Source organism: Balearica regulorum, chromosome 1, assembly GCF_011004875.1.
Source record: "Balearica regulorum gibbericeps isolate bBalReg1 chromosome 1, bBalReg1.pri, whole genome shotgun sequence".
Classification (NCBI taxonomy): Eukaryota; Metazoa; Chordata; class Aves; order Gruiformes; family Gruidae; genus Balearica; species Balearica regulorum.
In genome coordinates, this window is record NC_046184.1 from 210,902,875 (window position 1) to 210,918,801 (window position 15,927).

General features: G+C 40.2%; 1 protein-coding gene across 29 annotated transcripts in view; it reads right to left on the minus strand.

The window, feature by feature from the left end:
• Window positions 1–208: 208 nt before the first annotated feature.
• Window positions 209–15,927, minus strand: part of DLG2 (discs large MAGUK scaffold protein 2) — a 1,060,789-nt gene continuing 1,045,070 nt past the window's right edge. For all 29 annotated transcript variants that reach the window (XM_075742480.1, XM_075742449.1, XM_075742451.1 and 26 more), the window contains 6 exons: window positions 15,264–15,314; window positions 14,400–14,501; window positions 13,288–13,460; window positions 12,464–12,573; window positions 6,531–6,622; window positions 209–5,491 (listed from right to left, as the gene is read on the minus strand). In XM_075742480.1, the coding sequence (XP_075598595.1) occupies window positions 5,385–5,491; window positions 6,531–6,622; window positions 12,464–12,573; window positions 13,288–13,460; window positions 14,400–14,501; window positions 15,264–15,314 (635 nt within the window). In that variant the 3' untranslated portion in view covers window positions 209–5,384. The remainder of the gene's footprint in view (window positions 5,492–6,530; window positions 6,623–12,463; window positions 12,574–13,287; window positions 13,461–14,399; window positions 14,502–15,263; window positions 15,315–15,927) is intronic.

Genomic DNA, 15,927 nt, shown 5'->3' on the forward strand with positions numbered 1-15,927 from the left:
ATTAATTCTCTTTTACTATTCTGCTTTAAGGAAAAAAGACAAATTATGCCTTGTGAAGAAGCCATTTGCTATAAAGTGTAAAAATGCTTTAATATTAATATTTTATAATAAAATTCATGACATATTTATAAACACTCTATCAAGCATTTACAACTGAACCACAGCTGAGAGCTTGGACCGGAATAAATAAGCAAGGACACAGCTAGTATGAAATATACATCTTAGTTTTTATAATTGTGTGTGCTTTATTCTTTACACAAATGGAATGGATGCGCAGAGTATTTACACATAACAGGAGTGTAAGCTGGACAGGGTATTTTGTAAACTCCAGTTCAGATTCTGAGTACCCCACACTACAGCTGGACTGAGAAACATCCTGCTAAAGAGACGCGCGCCGGCCAGCGTGCCGGATGGAGCCGCCCACTGAGTACAGGCTGCTGCACTCGGAAATTCGGACTGGCCGATTCAAATTTAGGAACACAAATTAAAAGGTTGCTATCCCACTAAGAGCCAACAGTGTTGCCTTTTTTTTTTTTTTTTTTTTTCCTTTTTTTTCCTTTTTTTTTTCCCCCCCAAAAAAGATCTTGCCTAGGATGCTGGCTACCGCCCATCCCCAGAAATGCTGTTTTACACCAGGGCAAGTTGCCTGCACTGTAGCTCAGGGCCAGATGGCATAAGCTGCGGTGTGAGGGATGACGGATTGCATCTCATGCACCTCACCTTAAAGACAGAATCTCAACAGGGCCAATGGGTAGTGGTTCCTATTGCTCTTGGTGAGATGTTAGTGGGGCTGAAACCTTCTGAAAATCCGGCCACAGCATTTGGCCCATGGGGTGTCTTTTTTCAGCAATTTCACAGCACCTACCTCAAATGGATCTTGGTCCATGACCTGTCCCTCTGGGTGCTACAGTAATATAAGCAGTAAATAATGATGGAAAGTGCTGAGCTGCTGTTTAATCATACGGCCTTGGTGTTTTACAGTAATGCTCAAAAGTTGGTGTAACGGGGAGAACAAATGTGTAACTTCAGGTGGTGTATATGGGATGGACTCCACTGTCGTTCCTGCTCATTGCAGGGGGGGGTTGGACTAGATGATCTTTAAGGTCCCTTCCAACCCAAACCATTCTATGATTCTATGAAATCAATGGAGTGATCGTGATTTACACCAGCTGAGGATCTAGGCTAGCTATATGCTGATTAGATTTTAGATGTTATTTGCTGTTAGCTTTGATGCTGAGGAGCCTCTTTTTTAACATAATGACAACCTCATTCTTACTTCTGAACTAACTGACAAGATATCTGATTTTTAATGGAATAGGAAAATACATTTATTCCACCAAGGCATGGGCTTGAGCACATGAATGCAGTTGCACAGTGAACCGCATGCATAACATGGCAGACAAAATGTTCAAGAGAAAAAATGTTGAGATTAAAAGCTGTGAAGGATAAACGACCACTTTCTGTGAACACGGCAGATATTATGGCTTTAAATGTGCAGCTTGAAAAGATGATTGAGACTTTTTTCATTAACACTGTTTTTCCTACAAATATCCTCATGTGTTGTCACTCACTGAATCCTTTGGTCAGGGATACAATTTGAAAAACAAATAATATGACAAAACCAAAACAAAAATACAATTTGACTGAGTGCTGATGAGCAAGTAACAGTGAAGGTGTAACACCAACATTTTCTCCATGGAGAACTAATGTAAATAGGTAGGTGGACGTTATATAACTAGGACACTGTTGCTGGCTCATAGTGGTTATTAGCTGAGGTTCCACACTGCTCTCCAGGATGAGGATTTGAAATTTCAGTGCAACGGAGAGATTTCTTATCCTTGACTTTCACAGGGTGGTTCCTAGGACCCTATCCACACCGGAGCATCAAACCATGCTAGCTACAAACACAATTACATCACAGAATATTTATCTAGAAACAGCCTTTACTACCAAAGAAATTACAAAGCGCTAGCATGGACAGGGTACCTCTGTAGGAAGGGGGAATTAAGCACGAAAAAGCCTCTTTCACTGGTTGATGGTCAGACCGTAAGACCAGTAAAGAGTGCCGTTTCACTGAGCCCTGTTAGCAAGCTCTCAATGAGTCAGTGCATGGAAGATGCTTTGTGGCCAGGAGAAATAAATAGGTTGTAATATTGCACATCTGCACACAGCTAGCAAGATGTCGTTGTGATCATTCATGGGTGGACAAAAAGCTGTGATAATTTTGGTTCTGCTTAGACCCTACGGTGCTACACACTGTGCCAGAACATGAGAAATAGCACCAGGGGTGTGATCTGGCACTTTTCCTAAAGGGTCCAGCATTTGCATTTGTCTCATGTTTAGACGCTCGCAAGTCTTTTACATGGACGGAAAAGGGATCTGATTATGCTAAGTTGTGTTAGCACCAATGTGGTCTCAGGTGCCAATTACTGTGGGTTGTGAGTTTGGACTTCTTTTTTTTTTTGCACCAGATGTAATTTTGTATGAATCTTATGTTTCTCTTTCTCCTCCCACTACCACCCAGTATGATCTGAACAGCTGCAATGCAAAAATGAACTGCAGCTCTGAGGATGCTGAAACATGAAACGCAAAACATCAATGCACAAAACAAATGGGGGTACAAGTCCTAAGGGAAATAAGACCTCTCACTGCTTCTCTTGGTGATTTGTTTTTAAATATATGTTTTATTTAAAAAAAAAGAAAAAAAAAAAAAAAGAAGTGCAATGGCAACTCTAAACTGGAAGCACAAACAACAGACAGGGAAAAATAAATAATGTTACTACAGTAACCAAGGACTGATGGAAAAATTGATTGTACTCAGCCATAGTGTTACTGTTCACCGTAAAGCACAGCACATGACAAAGCAAAACAGTTACTAGTAGGATAGTACTGTAAAAGGCTGCATGCTGAACTAAGAAACAAAGAAGCAGATGTGATTGATTGCTTAAAAACAGAGCTGAAAATTAGAATGAAGTTCCTGCTTTAGGATACTTGTTTTTTTTCAGGTCTGGTGGGCTATTTCCCAACCTGGGGCAATAGTACTTTGCCAGCATGGAAAAATCCATGGCTTCCAAAGATCTGGGGTCACTCTGTGGATTTCTGCAGAATTATCCAAAATCTAAGCTTTCGTTCAGTTATATTTTGTAAAAAAAATTTCTAGCCCTTCTGATTACAAAGCTCTTTAGGAGACTCAACTGAAACCCTTGTTTGTAAGTCTGTGCTGGCCAGGCAAGAAAAATAGTAGTTACAGAAGTGTGAACTCCTCAAAGTTACCATAGCAGGGCAGTAAGTGAGAGGCCACTTCAGGCCCACTGAAATGCCCGTATTTTTAACCCTGTCACTACTGGTGGCTATATCGCAAACATCCAGCTAGTCGCACGGTCCGCGGAGGTTGGCTGGATACACCTGTCAGCTTGACAGGGTGCAGAAATGTAAGCTTCAAAGAGACGAGTAACTGAGGAGTCTGTTTAGCATTTGCCCTTGAAACGTCCTTAAGCATTAGGGTTGCTGTAGCCACCAGCTAATAAGCGTCGGACTCCTGCGGTGCGGCAGGCAGGAGAGTGTGGGTTTTATAGAAAACTTGGTCCAGCAGCAGCAAAGGCAATTCAGTTTACTATCATAATATCTCTTGCAGTCGTCCCCTTGTGTGTCAGAGTGAAGAATGGCATCAGTATACAAAGGAAGGGCAATATGAAACGAGAAGAAACATACCCCCCCTCTCCCCTTCCACACACCCCAAACTGCGATTCCACAGACTTTCCCCAAATCCCTCACAAATGTCCATTGCCTCAGTTTTTGCTTTTAAGACCCTTGTTGACTGTGAAATGAATGAAGATACAAGTTAGTTGGTGACCTGCCTGCCTGCAAAGAGAAGAAAGATCAAATGCTTTTGGTATTTCCTTTAAAGAAACAGGAAGAATTGTAAAACATTTGGAGGTGAAGCACGACTCCCTCCAAGAGAGAAATTATTAACTGCATTCAAGCACTGGCATTTTGCTTCTGAAAAATTTTGCATTTCAATTTAAAGATGCATTATCCTTTTGTGTTCAGAAAAGTTCCTACAGGGCGGTCAGTTCAAGAGATCTTTCCACAGGAGTTCATCATGATTAAATAGAGGCAAGGGAGAGGATTAAATTGAGAGAAAAACAAGATGACAACTACAATTTAAGGAATTATCTTACTTGTCAATAATAATAGAGAATCTGTTACGGAAAAGGGATAATGCAACTTGATGGTCCTCTTTACATTTTACAGTCGTACAAGGGTGTAAATATTTAATCTTTCAATTAATTAATCTTTACAAAATATCTCACAAAAACATTTTTACCTATAGAAATTAGTTTCTATACATCAATATATTTTTATTTTTATAAATTATTCCATCTTTAAGTGCCTTCTATCAATATAAATGATAAAATAGACAATCAAAAATTTTAAAGCTTTTCCCAGTTGTATCCCTCCTTGTCAACATAGGTGCTGTGAATCCTCATACATGTGTGTGTCCACATGGGAATGTGTTTGTGTGCACGTGTGTGTGATGTGAAATGCTTCCATCCTCTCCCACCCCCAAACTCCATTAAAATAAACTATATTGTTATTAGTTTCTGATGCAATAGTGTTTCCAAAGGGGAAAAAAGAAATGCTTGACTTGGTTTCAGAAATCAAAGGATGTGCATAGTTACCAAAGTCGAGGTGTACCAACTACAAATGTGCAATGGCAAGCTTAGAATAGGACCCACCTCCCAGTCAAGTCAAAGAGCGTCCGGCCAGTGACTTCAGTAGGAAGTGGACCAAATACTCTGAGCTTGATTTTGCAAGGTGCCTGTCGCCCTGATCTAGCAAAAAGCTTAAGCCTGTGCTTAGCTTTGAGCACATGAATAGTCCTACTGGAATTGATGGGACTGAATGGCATAGGGAGGGATCACAAGTGACTCCAAGTCAACAGGCTACTCATGTGTGGGAATTGGGGTCAAGTGCTGAGCGCCTTGCAGGATCAAGCCCTATATGAGGTTCAAGAGCTGGGAACTTCTCTTTAAAGCAATCAACACACTGAGCTCAGCCATTGAAATCGATCAAAATGTCCGCATGGGCACAGGAGGTGGCTAGCTCCCCTTGACAGAGGGTCTCCATGTCAAAAGTTTATACCTACAACTGGTGCTCTGAGCACACAACAGATTTGCTTTATATGGTAGAAGTCTTTTTGTTCCTACCCTTTGACCCATCAGTGTCCTTCATGGCTTCAAACACTTTGTGTTGTACATTCATCAAAATTCACATTGACTGCAAAGAACATAAATGCAACAAAAACAGGAAAGCCTCCAAATAGTATATTATAGTTTTCTTCTAAATATTCTCCCGTCGTAATCAGAGGTGCAGTGGCTAATTTATAATTTTTCCTTTGAAGGAATCCAGATGAAAGGCCCAGATTGTTCTTCAATTACAAGTTTGCATTGATTATATATATCTTCTAAGCTATCTCCTTGGACAATAGCTGCAGTAAGAAAAGATATCAATACTTCTTTTAATTGATATATTATACAGCATCCAGCGTCAGCAGATTTTCAGTATACTCATAGATACTGATGAAATGAGAAGGAATACTAGCACACTGTGATGTTGATTATGGAAAAGTCATACCTCTGCAGATGGCAACTAAGTTCAAACCAATTGCACCTTCCCATGACAGAGGTCCATCCCACTGCTTGTAGTGAGAAGGCTGAGCCTGGTTAGTTTAGATAACTAGCAGTTCTCTCCTAGGGGAGGCCAGCATGGTAGGTTCCCACTGCACAGGCTTTACATTTCATTTGATGTAGAAGCTACTTCAGCAGTGCGTAGCAGCAGATTTACGGCCTATTCTTTTCCTGACCTGGTTATAATAAACTAACTCTTGGCTGCAAAAGTTAACTAGATCAGGCTCAAGTTGACAGAAGATAAAGCAACTGCAATGCAAAGCACACTGCCTATACTCTTAAATTCCTTGTCCCCTCAGCAGAAATCTGGAACTGCAGTTCAGATTATGTGCACTGTCAGCATGTGGAGGGACAACTGGGGGCTTCTGAGTGTTATGCACTCAGTCCCCTGAGTAGGGAGCTGCCTAAACCTGCCCAAAGGAAAAGCTGGGACACAGAGTAGGTCTTAAATCTTGCTCTTTTTCAGGTCAAGAAGAAGATGCCCTTCTCTTTCCCTCCCATGATCCATAGCTTGAGCTCTTGTCTTAAGCTAACAAAGAATTCTTTGTTCTGTACAAATGCAATGATGCAACATTTTTACTGACTTCATTAAAAGCAGTTTTGAGTCAGGGATAGAATCAAATTAATGCATAGCTATTCCTTCAGGGCATCAAATTTGTGAGGAGTTGAATGCCTCGACTGCTCTTGAATTTCAGGGAAACAATAGTCTCAAGCCAGGCGTCCTTACTGTGGGCACACTACACTGATATACACTCTAAGCCAGAGACAGAGCTGATCCAGTTGTTTTGCAATAAAACACTGTATCTTGGGGAAAAAAAGAAGTTTTTAATAAAAACATACCTGTAAAATATTCTCCAAATTCTTGTTCTAATTTAATTGCTCGATCGTAGGTTTTCTTCGCTTGCTCCTCTGTAAGACGTTTATTCATTTCCCTAGAACCACAGAGGAAGTCATCAAAAAGTTTAGACTCTTACTAGAACCTCTTTCTAAAAGATATGTGCAACTGAGTCACAGACAGATTGAGACCAGTACAAGAACCAAACAGTGAAATTCTTCCATCAGGTCATGGGCAGATTCAGTATTTTAAATTTAATTTCATTCTTATGTAGCATAAACCTACATTTCCAGACTATTTCCCATTTCTCCACTAATTTTTTTTTTTCTTTTTTTTTTGGGTTCACTACTGTGCGTTCCCAAACAAAAGACGAGGTCCAAATCTGGTAATGGCTAACTGGGATGGACTTGTGGCATCAGGAACCCATGGGTAAGTCTGGGACCCAGGATGTCTCAAGGTCTGAGCACGCAGAGCACTCCTGTCTCCAGAGCTGAAGCTCCTTCAGTAACATCTCTGTCTCCCAGGCCCACAGCTGGCTGTCTTGGCTGAACAAGGTTGTCCAAACTGCTGAAATGGAAGCTGGGTTTTGACTGAAGCTGGAGCTATGGAAGTGAAAGCATGATTAAAGGCAGGATTCAGCACAGTGAGATTCCTGACCCTGTAGAAGGAATCCCAGAGTCATTGTAAACCCTGTAGGGAAGCCCCAGAAGGACCCAGCATGTCTTCCCGGGAGACTTCTTGGTTCAGGTGGGGGCATGAGTTCCAGATATCATGAGAAATCAAACTGAGCCTTTCCGGCAGGAAGAGTTGAGTTATTTATTTATGTTCTCTGTTCCAGTCCTTTCTGATTAACTAGTGAGATTCCCAGTCAAGTGTGTCTTGTAGATTTAAAATGTGCAGGGTACCAATAAATGTAAAAACATAGACAGTGTCAGTAACATTCTGTTATTGCCGATGTTTTGTTATTGGATGGAGCACTTCTGTTTCAACAGAGGCATTATTTAATAACTTTAAGAAATGACTTGTCTTGCCCATGCACGCTCAGCTTTTAGTACCACTGTATACTTGCAAAGAATCAAGCTCATACTCATTCACTGCCTTACACATATATGCCTGCAGATATCCAAATTAATTGGCAATAATAAACAGAGTTTGCTTGTTCTAGCATTTTTTCACATCATGGATTATTTTTCTTAAAACATGATGGAAATTTTCTGAGGCAACTAGGAAAGCAAGAGAAGGGAACATCTTGTGTTCTACATAAATCTGATTTAATGCCTTGCACTGAATCATGATTATGTGGTAATGGACTGTATACAGTATGACATGGGTGATGCATGTAGGAAATCATGTGCATGATCGTGCATAAAAGAAAGATCGATGAAGTGCACAACAGTATGAATTTGCTACAGCTAACTCCTACCTGGCTTGTGAAAGACACCCTGTAAGGTGTCCAGGATGCAAAAAGGTATTTCTAGAAATGACTTGAAGTTGTATATCTATATAACTACCTATATTGCTGGGAACACTGCTTGGAAAAACCTCTCTGGAAGTACCAATGCAATGCAGAAGGCTGGTTTATAAAATGAAGGATAAGAAAGATTTCTTTAAAAATTTATGACAGTTAGTTATTTGTGGATTATATAAATAGGTTTAATACATGCCAATCTGTGTCATGCTGCTAAATTTGTAATACTACTAATTCTATTTCTTGGAAAGATTGCTGTCTAATTGACTTCAGGTGGGCTTCTCAGCTACGCCTACTTGAGCACTTCTTTAGGTGACTAAACCAAAACGCTGTCTTAAAGTGGGACATACCACTGCAAATTCTTACGCAAACTTCACATTTTCATCCTAAGGACGCTCAGCCAATATTCTAGTTCTAACAACATCCTCCTCCTTCCAGATTTATTTCTGGTAAATTTCTGAGAATTATTCCTCAAGATCTTTGAATATCAGAGAAGAAAATACAAATAAAAATATAAACAAACATTTAAAATAGTAAGTACTTTGAAATAAATAGAAATTAGTATTACATTTTCAGGTTGTAGATTTGCCTGTGGTATAAAACTATGCTAGTTGTATTCATGCCTCTGCCCATTCTGTGCCTTCTGGAGAGAGGATGGAGAAGGAGGAGGACCATGATGTCCATTTTTCATGATGAGTTAAAAGTGCTGTCAAACCATAGTCCCTTCTTACTTTTTATTTCCTAGCCAGGGACCTGCACAGCTGGTGAACTCAAAATAATGGCAAAGAGCTGTCCCTCCAGGCACATTTTCCAGGGTTTTCCTCCTCTCTCAGTGAAGAGCTCACCCAGGCAGGCTCTTTGTTAATTCCAGCTCTCATCCCCATGATCCCACCACCATCCTCCTTCTGGAGAGAGAGAGGTACCAACAGGGATGCCTCTGGGATTATATCTGCGAGGTGGAGTCATGTGGAGGTGGGGAAGGAAGGAAGGAAGGAAGGAAGGAAGGAAGGAAGGAAGGAAGGAAGGAAGGAAGGAAGGAAGGAAGGAAGGAAGGAAGGAAAGGAGAGAGCAGTTTGTTTACAGCAATGTGATTGCCAGTACTGAATTTAATTGAAGAAAGCAGGATCAGGAGACATCTGGCTTGGGCCAGGTGTTCTGCTTGCTTTTACATCTACCCTTGTGGTGTTCCGTTGCTGTGGTCATTAGTGTTAGTAGGGTATTTCCAGAGAACCAGCAATAACCAAATTTCAAGTGCAGGTGCAAGCTTTATTTATACTCCCTTCACTCTTCTTACCTTCACTGTCCGATGGGTGCAAAGGAGCATATGCGTAAGAATTCGACTTCAACTTTCAGTGCTAATTTTGCGGCAAGTTAAATGTTTTGATTTTGTTTCTCTGCATCTTCTGCTTAGCAATTTTTTGCCTTTTATGGTTTTACTTTACTGTTACATTAACTTTCAACTTGTATGAACAGGGGTAAAAGTTATGGCAGATAAACCGATAATTTTTGTGTTGTAGTAGTTACATACATAAAAAAGACTGAGTGAACACAGTTATGCTGTCATAAAAATGTCCTCTTTCTGTTCCCACAGAGCATTGGTTTACCATGTTAAACTTGATGCTAAAAAAAATAGTATTGGAAAGGTGTTATATCCATTCATCTATGCACACCCTATAAATCACTACCACTTATGTCAGAGTATGTATTCATTTAGCCAGACCCTGAGTGATTTAGCTTCATTACTAAATAAAATAAATGATTTTCACCAGCAAGGGGCTCAGAATGATGTCATTATTCTCAAGATATTTCTTTACAAAGAATGATACTGTTCATATTAAAAGAGTTCTCATTTCTGTTAGAAACTAATTCTGGGTACTGTTTGATAAGATAAAAGATTAACTAGATAAAAAGATTACTTGTGGAGAGCAGGTTGCAGGGGATAAACTAACTTAGAATGCCTGAATTCATTACATTTTTCTTTTTTTTTTTTTCCAGGAGTTGTATTGTGTTTACATAATTTATTTATATAAGCCATGTAACTGCAAAAAATCCCAAACTAGTACCAATATATACGGACTTTTGCTGGCACATGGAAATTTGGATTTCTAATTAAGGATGTCTTCCACAGGGTATTTGCAGAACAAGGAATTCAAAGTCATATAATGGATTTCACATTGTTTATCCCTACCATACTGCCAACACTGAGGCAGTTTTAGATTTGCAGAGTGAAGAATAGCTAACTTTTGATTTATACCAGTAAGGAAAATTCTGCTAACTCTGCATAACTTGTTTTGTCCTAAGTGAAAGATTAGCATTGCTTTGGTTTAATAACAGGATGATTGTCACAATGGTTTGCATCTTCATAATGCTTTTCAGTCAATCTGTTCGAGGATCTGCTGTTCTTACATCAAATCAATGTAGCATTTGTGTTATTGCCACATTTCTGGTTCTGCCTAATGCATTTTTCAGAGTAAGGGGCACTTTTATTTACTTCTTTTTTATTTTTTATCACTCCAGATGCAATGTCAGCATTAAACAAATAATGGAAATATTTTATGGATGGGGAAACTGTAGGTTAAGATCTATCTTAAAAAAATCAGTGCAGAAGGTAGGCTATCAGACTACCCTTCCCCTTCTATACAGCAACATAATTAGAATATAATTGAATTGTAGGGCTTGAAGAAATGTCAAGAAGTCATCTAACCCATCTGCTTTGGTCAGAGTGGGGCTGTGCAAGTACCACGTACCGTACGTTATACCCTGTAATGCAGCTGGACATGCAGCAACCTTATCACAAAAGGCAGGGCCGGGGAGGATGCCCATTCATGGGATGGGTTCAGGGGATAGCGTCCTCCACCTCTGTCACCCAGTGGCTGTGGGCACACCCCTACCGTGACCAGATACGCATCTGGCACGGGAGGGGGGATGCCTACATTTTAGCTGTGTAACAGATACCTATGGCATCACCTGGCATTTGCAGAGCCTTTGGTGAGGGGAAGGCAAAGAGTTCAAAATTTCATCCCTATCACGGCAAATGAAGCTGATAACTCTTGCATTACCATAAGTGTACATGGAAGACAATTGATCAAAATGTATTTTATCCTGAGCTTTAACCAGTATGAAGATCACTTCCATATTTCCTCCTCAGCCTTCTCTCCTTGACACTAGGTAACCCCCGTTCCTCCTCCACTGCCAGGGTGGAACCCAGAACCAGGCCAGCGCTCCAGCTGAGGCCTCATCCGTACCCAGTAAAACAAAATAACTCTCTATTGTGTCCTTACTCAACACTGATGTTAACACAGCCCACAGTGGCAGTTTCCTGTTTTGCAGCCACATTATCCATCCATTCACATCTCTGTGTGATCCATCCCAGTCGCCAGATGCTTTTCTGCAGTGCTACAGCTTAATTATTCCCTGCTTGTACTCATGCATTTGATTTTCTCTCCTTTGTTTGTGCTGAATTTCATCTTAGTGATTTTACATTGAGTTTTAATCTTATCCTTCAAAGTGCTTTCCACCTCACTCAGCCTTGAGATATTCACAAACTTTACAAAAGTATTGCCAAATTTGTCATTCAAGTAATTAATGAAGATAACGAGTAGTCCCAAATAGGGACACAGGTCAGGAAATATACTTGCAGGATTTCTGTTACCCTCCCAGTTTGACAGTGCCATTTTCAATGACTGAATATGGTTGTGCACATGCTCTCTAGTCATTCCCTCTGGACTATATTTCCCTAAGCCGCTACTGAGAATGTCCCATGGAGCCAGAATAAAAATTGAGATGCAATACAATTATTCATATCCATCTAATGAAAGAAGGACATAAGATTGATTTGATTTGCTCTTGATGCACATACATTGGCTGACTCTTAGAACCTTTTTATCCTCACAATTAATATACTGGAGTCACTTAACTGTTCCCTGGATCCCAGTGTTTTTCTGAGTGTTGAAATTAGGTTGCCTGGTGGCAGCATGAAGTTGGTGCCTTCTCTTTCCTTCTTTGTTATGTTTGACCCTCTCCTGTCCCATGGGTCCTCGCCTGCCCTCTTACAGACCTTCAAGTAAATGAAGGCTGACAAAGAGGCATACACCGCAAATCTGACACAGGTTTACCTTCTGACCAGGCTCTACACCCCAAGAGCACCCAAGGCTGGATGGGACAAGTCATGCTGCATGAGTCCTTGGTGAACTTGCTGGAGCAAATACACCAAGCACTGGCAGGGAGTCCTTTGTGTCCAGCAAGTAAGCACACATGTCCCAGTGTGAAAGGTTCAAAGGCAGCTTTGGCTTGTTTCTTGAGATGCTGGGATACAGTGGATGGTAGGCAGGGAGAGCAAGTCTCCACTGTTCCCACTTCCTCTCGTTATTACTGAATGTAAAGGATACGAAAAATGTAGACTCAAGAGCTGTGTTGTGCCATGTGAGACTGTACCCTGAAAATAAAATGCTTGAGGGAGTTTATACTTACATCAGAGGCTCCCATGATTTAGGCTTAATGAAGATAGCGATGGGATAGAGTTGTGCAACTTGTAGTCGTTTGATAGCATTTCCTGACACATCGAGTATACAGTGCTTGCCCTGTGGGAAACAGATGAGGATGTGTTTATTTTTGCAGAGTTTGCTGCAGATCAGGCAAAAGACGGGAAGCAATTCTGCGTCGCAGTGCCCTGGAACGGGGCCATGACTGGCACACCAGGGAAGAGGGACCCCAGGGCATGCGCTCCACTCCTCTGCGCTCTTTCCTTTGCTTTTGTGCTAATACACAATATACACTGGAGATGTGGGAACAAACTTGGTTTTTATTTTTACTGGGATGAACTTTGCAGGGGAAGGGATGAGAGGATTTTCTTCAGAGATGAGGAAAATCAGTTCATAAAAGTAACAGGATGTCTATGTTCTTACTGGTTAATTCAGTTCTTGTTTCTGTCAAAGACTCCCTGTGTCACCTGAGGCAAGTCATTTAATCTTTCTGGGCTTCGTTCTTTTGCCTCTGTGAAAATGTGATAAGTTTATTTACCTGTCGTACAGAGGGAAGAGGGAAGGCTGCTTTGGGGCATACTTGAGGCTCTGTGTTAGATCCCTGAATCAATAACACTCATCAAGGGACAGAAAGCACCAAGGATGATGTCATTCAAAGTCAGGCACTCCTTGTGGAGTCATTATAAAACCTATAAATATTAGGATGCTGTTTTGCAGATATTTTAAACTTTTGGCATAAGAATCATCTCTGAGATATAATGTGGAAACAAAACAGATCACGTTACATGGTCAATAAAACTAGCGTCAACCTACCCTTTCTGCCACAAATCTCACAGACTGGACACTAGTTCCATATAAATTATCATTGTACTGCCCAGCTTCTATAAATTTGTGCTCTTGGATATCTTTTTCCATTTGTTCTCTTGAAATGACAAAATGATAATCTCTCCCATCCACTTCATAGTCACGCTTTGGCCGTGTGGTATCTGCATGAAATAAAAGGCAGAAGATCAAGAAGTCTGTAAAACCAATTCATGCAAAAAATGCTGCAATTAAGGTTTGCTCAGTGGACAACGCTGGGTCTGCTGTAAGTGGAGGTGCTCCACATATGGGAGCAGATCTACTACTACTAAATATTGTTTTCAATGAAGTTATGACAATAAAGCTGTCTTTTTAAAGTAATACATTCTGATGTTTTCTTCCAATCAATACTTACAGGCTATCATAAAATTAGGATTTACCAGAATTCCACTTTTTCAGGATCACACACAAACCCCAAATACAAAATGCATTCCAGATTGTTAATCTAATCCTATTACAGTGATAAAATGAATCGCAATCTCATCAATTTCATTTAGCCTTGATAATAAGGCTGATTCTGGTCTCATCTCTAGCAGTTTTAAGCTGATGTATTTGCAGAGACAACAGTTTAAAATGAAGTAAGACTGCAATCAGGATCTGAAATAAACACTCAGCAAGCTCTAATGATCCAAGATATAAACACTGTGCTTAATTCAGGGTCCAATATTGCTTTCAGATTAGACAGTCTAGATCTCACACAAATCACAGATTATTCCGTATTTTTATTGATGGATGCTGTGCAGTTGCATTGAAACATTTAAAAATTTTATCTTATTTAAGAAACCACAGATTAATTGATGAGTAAATTGAGTTAGTGGCTAGAAGGCTCCTTCTTTAAAAAAATGCAACATCTTTTGAGACAATTCTTTTGAGAAATTCTTTCCAGACCTTCACAATATTTTTTGTTTGTTCCTTTCCCCTTTTTTGTCCAATGGAAAAATGGCTTTTGAGAAACTCAACTACATATAGTTCATGGATGCTGCTTTCACAGCAATTTACTCAATGTGTGGCACCAAGGAATACAACTCACTCAGCTGCAGAACAAGGAATAAAATCATACTTACGTGGTACGCATGACCCAAACTTATCAGGGAATTCAGATATCAAATCATCGTTGATCCGATCTTTCATAGGACCCAGAATAATAACTGGTCTGGTGTAATTAACTGAACAACAAAAAGAAAGGCACATTTTGACGGTCTTACTAGCAATAACAGCAAATCTTCCCAAAGATGCACTAACCTGAATTGTTGCCTTTATGTATGAAGTGAAAACTTAGGTGTGCATTTTATCGATGAATAATTTATTTATTGACATGGATAAGGAAAAAAGAACGAGCACCACTCATTTTGCAGAGCTCTGGGATGGTGCATACATATGTAGTCAAATGACTATGTGGAAGTGTATATATTTGCTATTGCTCAATGAGGTCACTCCCAAATGCTTGCAGATGGACTCTCTCGTGAGGCATGGAAAGGATATTGTAGGATATTTTCTCCTCTGTTATATGAGTGCATCCCCCATTAAATCAGGTGGATGCGCTATCATTTTCAGTTGTCTTCCCATAGGTTCATCTACCCTGGTTAGAGGCACGTATCACATGAGAAGGAAAATAATAAAGGCTTCCCATGTAACAATATTGCAGTAAATCTAGAAAATCTGCATGAATATTTTGGCGACTGATTAACATATTTATTAGTAAAGGCCATGAGAGCATATGAGGCAAGAGTCCTGAGAATGTTAGGAAGAGGGGGCTAGTGAGGGAGACCATTTACATCATTTCTTTTGTATGCAGTAGACAAAGTGGCCAAGAAAAAGGAGGCACAGAGAATCTGGGGCTGGCACAGCAAGGCTTATTGCTCTGCTGGCCCCCAAAATGTGAAATGAAAAATATAAGGAACAGTGACAGAAAAGCAGATAAAACTTACTTTCCTGTCTGGTGACAGGTTCATAAGAAAGGATGCAGTCTTCTTGGCCTCCTGATGAGAGAAGAAAGAGAAGAGATTGAAGCTGACAAGCAACACATCAAGTACGAAAGCTTGGTAAAATGCTTCACATAGAGACAGATCGGGTTCAACACTTCTCTCTGGTGATGCTCTCACCTGAACCATTCCAAAGTCCCTCATAACTTTAAAGTGCGGAGACCACTTTTTTCCTTCCCCTCCCTCCCCTGCCACATGTTTCAATTCTTTTTGCTGAAATTGGGCTTTTTCAGTGATGAGCAATAAGGCCTCATTTACTGATTTGATAGCAAGGCTGTTTACAAGGATAGTGCAGAAATTTGTGATGCAATTCTTTCGCTTGTCCGATTGTTAAGGCCCTAACATGCTGCTGCAAGGCAAATCCACAGGCTATCTAAATTGAACAATTTTTATCCTGAGAATATATACATTTTGGTTGACCGTCCTTCCGTCAACCAAATAGTCTGGTTTATTCACAGCCTGACATCTAGCTACGGAGCTATTTTCTGACTCTCATCCTTTCCCTGAACACACATCTCACAGCATCATATTTTACACACTTATCATCCCTCCACTCCTGTTAGGACTGTTTTGTTACGGTGACATTTAAAAGCAGTGAAATTTTCCATCA